The sequence below is a fragment of the Pyrus communis genome, chromosome 6 (genome assembly GCF_041283825.1).
Source record: "Pyrus communis isolate YQ-2024b chromosome 6, ASM4128382v1, whole genome shotgun sequence".
Taxonomy (NCBI): Eukaryota; Viridiplantae; Streptophyta; class Magnoliopsida; order Rosales; family Rosaceae; genus Pyrus; species Pyrus communis.
Window position 1 is genome coordinate 10,535,530 of NC_142570.1, and position 13,787 is coordinate 10,549,316.

The window sequence follows — 13,787 nt, forward strand, 5'->3', positions numbered from 1 at the left end:
AATTATATTATGCTAATATGTAAATATTTTGTTATTGAAATAATGACACTCATTAAAACCTAAGGACCTTGATCAAAATTTGTAAAGAAATAAGGTTTTAATCAAAGGAATGGAATAGAAGAAAGAGGGATGAAAACTTAATTTTTTCTTAAATTTATTGTACATGGCTTCTTCTTTCTTGCATCTTTGGCTTTGAAGGTAAAAATTATCTTCTTCTTCTTACTTGCACTAGACTTGGCATTTTCAACTTGATCCATTAACATGATCCGATCCGATCAGTTAAAATTAGTATTTGAGTGAGTAGTAAATGGGTCGGGTGGTTAATTGGTCAACCCATTAACCATCCGTTAAATAACGGATCATTTTGAATAAACCGAGAAATCCATTAACCACCCGTTAAGACCTGTTATTGAGGACTTAAGTATAATTTCAAAAGTCCTAATAAAAAAGCCCCCAGTCACGACTCACTCTCTCTCGCCGTCTCGTGCACGCCGTTGGTCTCTCAGAATCGCTGTGCTCCTTAACTTTTATCGACGCGGTTGCGGGGCCAGTGTAATGGCGTAGCGACCAAAGTTGTGCTTCACGAAATGGTTTGGTGAAAATTCAAGAGAAGCATCAAGATCCAATCTTTCAATTAGTCCGCCCACAAGGAGGAAGAAAAAAACCCAAAAATAATAATCAAAGAAGAAAAACAGCGACTCGGAGATTTGGATTTATTTGCTAGGTATTTCTTTCTTATTTCTTTTTTTGTTAATTTCTTTTTCTTCTGTATTTGTTCATGGGATTGTTTGAATTTGGCAAGATTAAGGTTACTACTTTACTCAGATTCCCATTTGAGTATTGATGGTTTTGTTTGAATTCTGTAAAAACCCAGTTTCAATTTTGTGTTTTGATTTCAACCCAGTCTCTGTTTCAGCATTTTTTCGTGTTAGTTCTGGAAATTTTATTTGGTTTCTTTGAAAATTGAGTTGAAATTTCGTGTTTTGATTCCTACGGTCCTACCCAACTTTCGTTTTGAGCATTTTTTTGTTAATCCCGAGAATTTTATTGGGTTTTTTTTTTTTTAAAAAACGCAGTGGAAGTTCGTATTTTGGTTGCAACCCAGTTTTTGTTTCCGCGTATTTTGTTTTGGATGAAATGTTAAAAAAAAAAAACAAAAAAACAGAGTTAACGGGTGGAATGAGTGGTCCGTTAGCTTAATAAATTGGATTTGAATGATCGTTAGCTTAACGGGTTGGATTTGGATGATCCGTTAAATTAACGGATCAGATTAAACCCGATCCAAACCTAATAAACCCGACCCATTTACAAGTTTACTTGTAGCTTTGGCTTTGAAGGTAAAAATTAATTGATTAGTATCCTTGTTTTTTTTTTTCTATAATTTTTTTCGTTTTGGTCTATGCCTCAAGTTGTAGCTCCAAAGCCAAAACAAGGGAAATACGAAATAGGACAATATGAGGTTGTTGCTGTTGTTCTTCCAAATGAATTATGTAAGACCTTCTAAGAAGAATAGCTCACATATTTTAGAAGGAAAATTTTATTTGAATCTATATAACGTCTTTCTACACACAATTTACTCTTTACATTCATATTATTTTTAATGAAACTATCAATATCTTTTGAACTCATATTTATTACCTAAATTACCCTTACAAACCCAATTTAATTTTATAATTTATCTTACACCCATTTGAAAAATAAAAAGCTAAAATCAATGCATTTTCTACACATTCTCTCATTCCAACAGTTGCTTTTGATGGAATCTTCATCAACCTCTACAACGTTGTTCTCAATAAATCTCAGGTTACCTTGTGTGATGATGTATGTTGCATATGAATTTGAGTTTGTATGTTTTGGTGATATAAAGACTTATAAGTTGTAACCTGTAAGCATATATTGCTAGATGAATCATGTCTTATTGGACAAATTGAAAGAAGTAGAGGAAATTAAAAGACGTACACGCACACTTATGAATGAGAAGGCCACTTCCTTTTCCTAAAAAATAATACTGAACACCAGAAAGAGTACAATCGGTTGTCTTGTGAATGAAGCAAAGCTGACCAGAGGCCAAAAAGAACAAAAGAATAGGGAAACTTGCAGAGGCAGCAGAGTCATAACATTATATATGACATATAAAACAATAATTCAAGTCTTGCATAAATTCATTCATACTTAGTTGAAGGATTCAAAACTTCAAGATTAACGTTCACGTATAAAAAAAGGTTTTCTTTTTTCTCTATGGGAGAGTCTTAGGGTTTTTGTCCGAACATAACGTAGAAGAAAAATTACATGATAGTTAGGGCTTGATTATTGGGATAGGTTTACTGATAAATCTTTTAATTTTCTTGTTAATTTTATTTTGTACTTGATGAAAATTATGCAATAGGGTAATAAAGAAATTTCACATTTAAAATTGAAGTTTGGTGTAAAAAGAAGTTAGATGAGTTCAAATAAAATTTTCCGTTTTAGAATTAGAAGAAAAACAATATTCAGTAAAATAATAGGATCCGAACTAAAACTAAACCGAAAAAACCGAAACCAAAAAACTAAATAAAAAAAAAAAACTAAACGAAATTGAACCCACCTGAACAATAATTTTATTTCAGTTTTCGATTTTGACAAAAAACTGAACCGATTTAAATTGAATCGCCCTAAAGTTCCGCTTCCTCAAGTTAGCAGGGTATGTCCCACCCCAACGGATGGTTAGCAAATCCTCTTGTGAAATCACAAATGAAATCAGGATGGAGTATTAAGCTGTTCCAAAAATATAAAATAAAGTAAGATGCCGTTAAAAAACTATAATAAACATAAAAACTCTACTACTCTCACCACACTCCAAACTCCATACACCCTTCATCTCAAATCGTTACTAACCACAAACCACAATGACCGTCGTCATCGCTATCAAAACCAACGGTGATCCTTAACGATACCACAAAATCATAATACACCGCGATGCTCGCTACCTTTTTTCTGGATTTAATTAACGATTAAATTGAATAAATTAGTCACTTTAATTATTATATTTCCCAACACTCCCCAGAGGCACACTTTACCGCTCGCTCCAAAACATTTCTTCCGTGCTCGGCGTCTTTTCACCTTCCTCGCTCCGCCGTGCCGGAGAAGGACAGACACTGAGTTTCCAGCTTTCCTCCAAGCGACGTCGTTTCTGGCTCTAGGTACACGGCCGCGCTGTAAGTAATTAGGGTTTCTGCTTTAGTCAGTTTAGTGGCTTGAATTTCTCTCGAGCTTCAGAGAATTGAATTATTTGAAAATATTTTGCATTTCCGCTGGGAAATTACGGCTCCGTCACGGATTTTGAGCTTGTGTTTTCTCCGCCATTGTGTTTGATTAGCTTAATTTTTGTATTTTTCTTTGTTTAAGTAGTAGTAATTTCGTAATTGTAAGAAGTTAATGTTGTTTGGTGGTGGGAGTGAAATTTTATTCAATTTCTGATTTCTTTTGGGTTTGAAGAAATTTACTTTATGCAATTGAATTTGTCGAAATGGGTTACCGAATTTCGTAGATCTGAGCTGTGAATTTCTCTATTTAGTAAATAATGCTTTGCAAATAAAAATGCAGTTGGCTTTCGAAAGTTTTGGTGATTTTTGTTCCTTTCCACATAAAAAGCCAACATTTACAATCGGAATGTGTGACCTCGACGGTAGTTCGTGTATCCGAATTATGGTTGTTTATGCATGCTTGTCAACACATGAGTAATGGGTTCCCCACCTACTGATAATTCAAGTTTACGTTGTTATGCGACGTACATTCATGTAATTAATTGTCTATTGTATTTGTTCTTGGCAAGTGCTAATGACAAAATGCTTGGAATATCTATACAGGTTCTTGTTGGCATAATTTGTATTGAATATCTCGTCTGGGGCTCCTGCCAAAATGAGTTATCGCTATCTGTTTGAGTTTTGTCATGCAGAGGTTTTATGAATACGGCCACTGGATTACTTCATTGTTATGAATATATGAGTTGCGTACTTGGTCATTAAATAGGTCTAAATGTGATAGCTTATCTTTAACCAAGGAGAGTAATTTATCTCGGGATCTGCTCTTTTTTACTGTAGTTTCACTATATAAGCATGCCTTCTTGGTGGAGGAAGTCTTCGTCCAAAGAAGTGAAGAAGAAGAAAGGTAATCGGGAGAGTTTCATCGATACCATAGCAACCATACACCGTAAACTTAAGAGCTCGTCTGAAGAAAAGTGCAATGGTAGATCAGGAGGTTCTCGAAGAAGATGCATTGACACTGTTTCAGAAATGGGTTCTCTATCTAGGGTGCTGTCACCAGTACCCTCCTCACAAGTCTCACGCTGTCCAAGCTTTGCAGAAAAGCCTCATGCCCAGCCACTACCCCTTCCTAGAGTGCAACTTTCTAACATTGGGCGTACTAACTCTGGCATCAGCGTGGTATCAAAACCAGAATCTGACAGAGAGTCCAACCAATTGTTCTATTTGCCTCTTCCAGGACCCGGATGTGTCTCAAGCAGGGAAGATCATACCTATGCTGAAGGAGATTTAGCTACTGCTTCCATATCCAGTGATAGTTCTATTGATAGTGATGATCCGTCTGACTCACGCCTTCTAAGTCCCATGGGATCCGACTATGAAAATGGAAACAGAACAAATATAAACAGTCCTTCCTGGTAAGTTCTCATCTATGTCATTGGAAATGAAGTCCTTATTTACGGTTTTATGCTAGATACATGATATATCATATTCACCTGTAAATGTTTCTTCTGTGTGCGTGCTCATTCACCCCTGAAAAATTTGCTTCTATCTTTATGTAGTGTAATACAAAAGGATCCATTCCCTACTGTGTACCAAAAGAACTCCAAAGATACATTGAAGCCGGGTCATCTTTTGTGCAATAATCAGGTTCTGTCTACATCACCAAAATGGAAACCTTCAAGCACACATATGCAGAATATACAAATCCCTTTCCATGGTACTTTGTCTAGTGCTCCGGACAGCTCAATGTCGAGTCCTTCTAGGAGTCCTATGAGAGTGTTCAGTGTTGAGCAAGTTAGGAACTCTAGCTTCTGGGCAGCAAAGACTTATCCAGATATAGCTTCTACCCACTGCTCTAGTCCAGGTTCAGGTCAAAATTCTGGGCATAATTCAGTCGGAGGGGATATGTCAGGACAGTTGTTTTGGCAGCACATTAGGTGTAGTCCCGAATGTTCTCCAATACCCAGTCCTAGAATGACCAGTCCTGGTCCCAACTCCAGAATACAAAGTGGTGCTGCTACCCCTCTGCATCCTCGATCTGGAGGGCCAGCCGCAGAGTCGCCTACAAGCCGGCCTGATGATGCGAAGCAGAAAAGCCACCGGTTACCCCTTCCTCCAATAATAATAACTAAGACCTGTCCTTTTTCTCCTTCATATTCAGCTACAACAACTCCCACAGTTCCACGTAGCCCTAATAGGGTAGAACATCTAACAAGCCCTGGCTCACAATGGAAGAAGGGGCGCCTGCTTGGAAGGGGCACATTTGGGCATGTATATCTTGGTTTTAACAGGTTTGTAGCCAAATGCCTTCAAATCAGCTCTGTTAATTTATTGAGCATTTTACAGTAATATCCAATTCTTAGCATGCATGGTATTGACACAAATTTCCTATTCTCAACTAAGAACTGTAAGCTAAGCCACATGTGACAGATTTTTAAGTCCAAGCTTTCCAAAATTACAGTTTTCCTGTGCTTATAATCAGACAATGTTTGTGAAATCTGAATTTAAAAATAATGATTTGTGATTGTCCACCCTTCTTAAGTAATGCACACTGCACACATTCTTTGTTATTTTGAATGTCTAGTTTGATTCAGTTTTCGGGCTTCAGTGAAAGCGGTGAGATGTGTGCAATGAAGGAGGTAACTCTATTTGCAGATGATGCAAAATCAAAGGAAAGTGCACAGCAGCTGGGCCAAGTAAGTTTTTTTCGTACTGACTCAGTAGATCTGTTCAAAGCTTTTGCCATTGTAAAGAATTAAATATTTCTTAGTAAATATTTTACATATAAGTTTTACATATTTTCCTTTTAAGGTTGAGGATAGTTTATACTCACAAGTTGTGTTTCCAGGAAATTGCTTTGCTAAGTCGCTTGCGACATCCAAATATAGTGCAGTATTATGGATCTGAGACGGTGAGTTCCTTGTATTATTTTGTAATCTCTAGATAGCTTTTGGTGCTTAGGTGAGTCAACATTGGCTGTTCACACATTTGCCAGTAAACATTTTAAAATAATTTTGTTATTCCTATTGTTGGTATGTGGTCGCGTGTATAATTGAACAGGTAGATGACAAGCTTTACATATACTTGGAGTATGTGTCTGGTGGGTCCATCTATAAACTACTTCAAGAGTATGGTCAGTTTGGTGAAGTAGCCACTCGTAGTTATACTCAACAAATCTTGTCAGGGCTTGCATACTTACATACCAAAAACACTGTCCACCGGTGAGCCACTTATTATTAACACTCGATTTATTTTGAAGATCATCTATCACCCACCCTCATGGGCCATGTTAGTTTTGATTGTTTAAAAATGTTGTTTGACCTAATGAGAAGCTTATTTTGTTCAGGGATATCAAAGGAGCAAATATATTAGTAGATCCAAATGGTCGGGTGAAATTAGCAGATTTTGGGATGGCTAAGCATGTAAGATGGTTCATTTGCAGTTTCTATCTCAATAATCATTCAATCATTTCTTTTGATAGTCTGGTTAGCATGAAACCTTGTTGTTAGCAATGAACAAGGTCCTATAAGCCAGTGTGTTATGAGAGTGAAACGAGCCAAAAGAAACACTGTGAAATGGGACAATTGATAAACTGATCCAAGTTGTGTAACATTTCTTTTTTCCTATAAACCATGAATCTGAGTGTTGTGATTAATCTCATCTGAAATCATTTGTAGATAACGGGACAGTCTTGTCCATTATCGTTCAATGGAAGCCCATATTGGATGGCGCCTGAGGTTAGCACAGTTCCTTTTTCTGCGCTTGCATCACTTTTTTCATATGGCTTTATGGTAACATTACCTGCTCAAGTGCTTCAGGTTATCAAGAATTCAAACGGTTGTAATCTTGCGGTTGATATATGGAGCCTTGGCTGCACTGTTCTTGAGATGGCCACAACAAAACCACCTTGGAGCCAATATGAAGGGGTTAGTAAGATTGAATTCAGACACTTGGGTATTATGCAGTACTCGGACGTTATACATTTCTCATTGACTGCATGGCAGATATTCCTCAATGACCTTATCCTCCTTGTTTTGTGTGCTTCAAAGGTTGCTGCCATGTTTAAGATTGGAAACAGCAAGGAACTTCCTGAAATTCCTGATCATCTGTCAGAGGATGGGAAGAGCTTTATTAGGCTGTGTTTGCAACGTAACCCACTGCATCGTCCTACAGCTGCTCAGCTTTTGGAGCATCCTTTTGTTAGGAATGTTGCTCCACTGGAAAGAACCATCTCTAGTGCAGAGCATTCTAAAGGACCAGCTGCAATGAGATCTCAGGTAGAAGCATGCCAAAATAAAAAATCTCACTGAAGATATTAAAGAAGTATTTCAGTTACTTTCAGACTTCACATTTGTTGTCTTTGATGTCAACCAAATATTAACTTTTCGTTGCATATCAACTTCAGAGTGCAAATAGATGACCTCATGGTATATGACATTAGAACTTTTATATCATGAGAACATTTTGTTTCCCATCCTTTCATATTGTTTTTCCATGTTTATTACCTTGTATAAGATGAAAACCATGCTCTGTTGACACCCAACATCATAAGGTTTTACAGTACCCCAAAATCTAAGTTTACATTACGTACATTTTTTGTCCATATGTTGTATGTGCTGTGAGAAACAGATATTATGGTGCTGTGATGCTTGTTAGTAGTCATGTGGACAACGAGCTATATGCTATTTGGAGACTAATTATTTTCTGTTGATTAATGCTGGCATATTTGGTGCAGAACACACAAAATTTCATGTTTGTCTGCTTTATCAGTTGTAAAGTTGATGCATTTCCTTTTCTTATATTCTTTTAGGCATTTGGACGTGGGAAAAATCATTTGAACTTAGACTCAGAAGGGATGGGCATGCATCAGTCCAGAGGCTCAAAAACTGTTTCCGCATCAAGGTCTCTCTCCTGTCTTCTCAATAATATCTTTATCATGTGTACGTGGGTGGTTTTAATTAGTGACCAAACTTTTACGTTATCAAAACCTGGGCTGTACCTTGTTTTTGCTTCCAACTCATACATGCAACCAACATTATTAAGCTTAATACGCACACTTGTACTTTTTCATTAAAGAATCCTTTGCATACAATTGAACTGTTCACTTCGGAAAGGGCAATGACAATACCTTTATAACCGTATAATACTGAAGTAAATGTGAGAAAACCTATTAGTAATATCAATGCCACCTGGGTCAATAAGGACTGATTTGACTACTAGTTATCTACTCATTGTTTCATTATATTATTAACTTCTCCGTTTCCTTTTTGGTTCCCAGTGATGCTTATTCACCGAAAAATGTATCATGCCCAATTTCTCCCATTGGAAGTCCGCTTCTACATTCTAGATCACCACAACATGTCAGTGGAAGGATGTCCCCCTCTCCCATATCTAGCCCTCATACCACATCCGGTTCATCTACGCCTCTCACCAGCAGTTCAATCCCTTTTCAACACTTGAAGCAGCCAACAACCTACTCACTTGCAGGCATAGGGATGACCCAGAGATCTCAAAACTATGGTTTCCATACAAATGGCAACATGCCATACCATGAGCCAAAGCCAGACCTATCTCAAGGATTTCCACAAGGCTCTTATGTTTTCCAGGATATTTTTTTTCCTGATAATGGTGTACTCGGAAACCAGGTCGGGCATTCAGTTCCTGGGGACCTATTTGATGTGCAGTCTGTTTTGGCTGATCGTGTGTCTCAGCAGCTCTTAAGGGATCATATTAAGTTGAACATCCATGGACTGTAGTGCTCGATCATTGCAGTGGTACATGGTAGGTGGTCCATATTAAGCTGAACATCCTTGGACTAGTGCTCGATCATAGCAGTGGTATATGGTAGGTGCGTGATCCCTGGCTAGAACAGGGCTTCTAGGAATCGACAATGTGGACAAATATGCAAATGAGTTTGGATCTTTTGATACACTGATTGCCAGAAGAGTAACATGATATGAATGGTCTCAATGCTCTCAGTCATGTTCCAGTGGTAAGCAGTACTCAGCAGAAGAGGGTTCTAAAGCTCTATTGCGATGGCCTTCGGAGATCCAGCATTTGATAATTCCTTGTAAAGCGAACGTTTCTGCTGCTGTAAAGAAGTGCACACTTTAGCATTTGAACCTAACCTTCTTCCATTTTAAGTTACTGGGAGAAGAAAGGGCGGTTGAGATGGCACAAATTATTGTACAGAGGGTGGGGATTTGAATTCGAGTTGATTTTGTCAAGATGGTAGTTGAGATTTGAGAGCTTTCCGGGCCGGTCTGTTCAATCCTGTATCAGTTCACGGAGCTCAGTCCGACTCTTAAGGTAGGCGGTTCGGGTTATACTGTTGTATCTAAATGTACTTGAAGTTGCATCAAATGGAAGAAATCTAATTCCTCTTGAATATCTTTCTCTAGATATCTTCTGATGACCTAATTTATAGATTATTGATGAAGAATGAGACGTTCAGTGGTATTACTTATGCTCGGATAGTTAATGGTTTAGCTTATGATAACGACCTGTTTGGAAGATATTTTGGGAGGTCCAAAATCGCTTATGGGAAAAGTACATCTCTCATGTGCAAACAGGCTTTAAGATTGGTCAGAGAACGTTCACAGTTTACTGAACGCAAGACTAATTGGAAATTATAAATTTGTCAGAACCCTTTTAGGTATCGATCAATAGAGCGGCACGATTAGAAACGAGAAATGATTTTCGCAAACCCTTTTTGGTTCCCTTCAACATCCCCTTTTAATTTCTACCTGTGGATTCAACAGATCAAAGAGCATCAAGCAACAAGACTAACAAAGGGTACGTGGAAATCATTTCTTTTTATCACTGTTCTAAAAATCCTCGCCTAGCATCTCCTAGGCCTCACCTAGGTGTTAGATGGTTGGCCACCGTCCCGATTAATGCCTAGGTGTTTGAAAATTTAGAAGGGGCACCTAGACCTGCTGAGGTTTCCACCTAACCTGCATAGGCACCAGCCCAACCTACCCATACCCGCCTAGGTTGCAGCTCACTTAGATAAAAAATAGATAACTTTCATTTTGCATATTTTTTTTAATAAATTGTAAGAGACTTGAATACTTAAATGAACACACATTATATGTTTGTTCCCCATGTTTTCATTATGTTTCAATACTTCATACTATATATGTCATTCTATTTTGTAATTTATGATGTAATTATATATATTTTAAGTATAAACACACTAATTTACACAAAATATAACAGATTTACTTAAATCTACCTAGTCGCCTAGGCGCTAGGCCCCAACCCACCGTAGCGCCTAGTGTATTTTAGAACCTTGCTTTTTATAAATATATGCAGAACAAATTCAGTAGTTTAGAAGAAAAACATAAAATCTCAATGCATAAAGTAAAGAATCACAGAGATCTGATCCCATGATCAGAAAGTACAAACAGATTACAAATTTGAAGTTCTGAAATTTGGCAATTGATATGATAACAGAAAGTCAAGAAAAGAGCTACCATGACATAAACCAGCAAGATCAACACTCTGTGCTACTTGGCATTGGTCAAACTCAAGCTAAAATCCCACAGTTTTTTAGCCAAATCTGCATCTTTTGCCTGAGAACTCTGTTTGCCAACGTTAGAGTCCACAAAGTATTCGCCGGATACGCCCTTAACTTGTGGGTTAAGTGCCAGAAAGCATGAGGTTGCCGCACCCTACACGGACAATGTTCGATGAAATTATTCAACCACGGTCCACGTCGGCTATAAATGTTAACGGTACAAGATTCTGTATACCGGAAAATGTAACAAGACTATTTGATGATCATCGCATTTCGGACGAAAGTAAATATTTGGCTGCATATATTGTGGAAGTTCAAGGAGTACCTGAGGAACAGTTTTAGTTTTGTTGATGAGTCCACTCTCACCGAAAAAACCTGTTTCAAGCCAGTTAAAATTTCAGTTATTCAGTGGAAAACCAGACATACTTGGAAGAAATTCATGATACCAACGATTCTAAGGGAGGTGAAAATCGAACACATGACCTCGAATTTGAGATTGAACATAGTCTTAACCAAAGGAAACATTGTTACTAAAATAATGACACTAGTAAAGTAGAGAAGATGAAGCTTACAGCTTAACAAGAGATCATGGCGCCTGATATTGGTAAAAATCATACCGGGATGAAGAGAATTCGCAGTTATCTTTACCCCTTCTTTCTGTTAAAAAAAAAAAAAAAAAGTTAATCACCAAGTCGACCAAGAAATACTGCAGATCAATTCTTATAGTAACAGGTTAAATATTTGCATTGGATGACTTAAAATGTCCAATACCTTGAGACGCCTTGTAAGTTCATTAGTATGTAACAAGTTAGCAAGCTTGGATTGAGCATAGGCATAATATCTGTTGTATCTGTAAATTAGCGACCAAAAGGGTTAGATAGTTGACATAATTCTCCGAAACATGCACTTCGAAATGTTAAAAACGGATACTAAAATATTAAACCAGAACAGCCGAAAGAAGATTTACCTTGCTTCATCATTAATTTTATTAAAACGAATCCCTTCGCTGTACCCATCTGGATGAAGTGATGATGATACATTAACAATTCTCCCCTCTACTTCGCTTTCTCGCGACGTTGTTTTCATGATCTGCAACAGAAGTTCAGTGAGAAGAATATGACCTGCAGATTGGATGGTTCAAGTAACAAATGAATTGGTAAAATAGAAGCAAATATTACAAAATTGATCCGTTGGAATACAGTTCAAAGTACTAAAAAAAAAAAAAAAATGGTTATGCGGCAAACCTAGATGGTTAGTTGCAAATTGCATTTCTGTGCCGTCTTTGGAAAGCTTGAATGGAGCTGCCCCTAACCCTGCATTGTTGCTTACATCAAAGAAGAGAGTGCATTACTTATAATTTGTCATATTAGTATGTATGAAATACACAAATGTTAGTACATTATGTCCTTATCCTGATTGATTCATACTTCAACATTTTAGGTTTCTCTGGTTCGAATTGAATCGTTGTGCAGTACGGTATCAGAACTAAGAACTACGCGCTGTATAATTTAAATCGGTTCGTTTGCAAATAAGATAATGAACCTAATATAAACTGTCGAATTCAATCTAGTACGGCTAAAAATATACTTACACAAGGAAGTTCAGTGGAAGGCCGGAGGAACAATAATTTGCTCCAAATTTCCTTACAGATTCCAATGAACTGAGATCCAACTCCCTAACGTCAACTTTTGCGTCGGGTACTTCTGTAAGTATCGCTTCTTTAACGCGTTCCCCAGCTTCCGTGTTCCTTACGGCCATAAATACATGGACACCACGCAGTGCAAGAACACGTGATGTCTCCGCCCCAATACCACTTGAGCCTCCTGAAATATAAAACAAATGAAGCTCACTATGCATATATCCTTTATCACACGAACAATCGTATATGAAGTTCAAGATAGAGGATGAACCTGTAACAATGGCAGTTACACCAGATCCATCAATCTCTTCGGTAACTTCCTCGGCTGTCGACCAGGATGAGAACCCAGATGGTTCTTTCTTGCTAAATATCCCACCCATTGATGTCACAGACGATGATAGGAAGTTACAAATTTGCAATACAGAGAAACGAGAGTGCTAACACCACCACCAGAAGACTGAAGTTATAGCACGCACGTACGCCTGAAATATTTTCAAGGACAATAGAGTGACAGCCAATGCTACTAATTAAGGATACGCCAACAGCAATTAATAGATACGACTTACCAGATTCAATCTGAATAGTTTAAATGTTAATTTATATAAGCAAGTGTGTAGCATGCATATATAGATATAAAAATTCACGTAAGCATATACTGCATGTTGCAATAATGGTTTGCATGTTGCTCGCTATTTAAAAATAACACAAAGGCTATCATCATTGTTAATGATGATTGATCGTAATCTAAGTAAATCATATGCGTGCATGACACAGTGGTAAAATGATAAAAACGTTCTTACATACTAATTGACACTAAAAATAAATATGTTGCACACAAAATATAAGAAAAATGTGTGTGCATCTATTTCGTAGTGGTGATAGAGATTCCGAAGAACATGTGATGCGATCTCACCCAATACCACTTGCACCAAATTTTATATTTCAAATTTTAACAATTTTATTTTGAGAAAAAAGACTTTTATGATACAGATATATAGTTATTATAGTGTTTGTCAACTATAAATGACACGTGTAAGTTTCTCTCAACATAACGTTGTATTTGTGATATTCCGTCTTGAAATTTGTTTATTTTATGGTTTTTAGAAGAATGTTTAAAAGTGGTTTTAGTCATTTTAAAGTTTACGTTGGTGTTTGGATGTGGATTTAAAATAGATGGGTACAACACAATCCCATGATTGTTTATGCAAACACTGTTCCAGAAATGGAATTGAAATGAAGTGAAGTTGATACCATTTTAATTTAGAGGGCATTTTCATCATTTTGACCAAAGTTGGCTATAAATAGAAAGTTTGAGTTAAGAACATCCGGAACCCAATTTCCGAAAAATAGAAACCCAGTTCTCTCTGCTAGACCCAATTGGTGT

The 13,787-nt window shown here is 37.2% G+C and overlaps 2 protein-coding genes across 6 annotated transcripts; one reads left to right on the plus strand and one right to left on the minus strand.

Moving 5' to 3' along the window:
- Positions 1 to 476: 476 nt before the first annotated feature.
- On the plus strand, positions 477 to 9,630 carry LOC137711601 (mitogen-activated protein kinase kinase kinase YODA). Of its 5 annotated transcripts, none has more exons than XM_088695754.1 (13): positions 477 to 724; positions 3,846 to 3,936; positions 4,080 to 4,657; positions 4,802 to 5,533; positions 5,851 to 5,938; positions 6,091 to 6,153; positions 6,303 to 6,463; positions 6,589 to 6,664; positions 6,920 to 6,979; positions 7,061 to 7,168; positions 7,292 to 7,519; positions 8,053 to 8,144; positions 8,521 to 9,630. In XM_088695754.1, exons 2-13 carry the CDS (start codon positions 3,898 to 3,900, stop codon positions 8,996 to 8,998), a joined length of 2,703 nt encoding a protein of 900 aa, XP_088551880.1. In that variant the 5' UTR covers positions 477 to 724; positions 3,846 to 3,897; the 3' UTR covers positions 8,999 to 9,630. The 5 variants fall into 5 exon arrangements, with proteins under 5 accessions (XP_088551880.1, XP_068306957.2, XP_088551879.1 ...); XM_088695753.1 differs by lacking the exon at positions 477 to 724 and adding an exon at positions 3,011 to 3,194; XM_088695756.1 differs by lacking the exon at positions 477 to 724 and adding an exon at positions 3,044 to 3,194 and having other exon boundaries at positions 3,846 to 3,984.
- Positions 9,631 to 10,573: 943 nt separating this feature from the next.
- Positions 10,574 to 12,924, minus strand: LOC137710065 (short-chain dehydrogenase TIC 32, chloroplastic-like). The gene is made up of 8 exons (XM_088695758.1): positions 12,675 to 12,924; positions 12,356 to 12,587; positions 12,009 to 12,088; positions 11,732 to 11,885; positions 11,536 to 11,614; positions 11,337 to 11,421; positions 11,090 to 11,139; positions 10,574 to 10,918 (listed from the first exon to the last, which is right to left on the minus strand). The coding sequence occupies exons 1-8, from the start codon at positions 12,781 to 12,783 to the stop codon at positions 10,754 to 10,756; spliced, it is 954 nt and encodes a 317-aa protein (XP_088551884.1). The 5' UTR covers positions 12,784 to 12,924; the 3' UTR covers positions 10,574 to 10,753.
- Between the last annotated feature and the right edge of the window lie 863 nt (positions 12,925 to 13,787).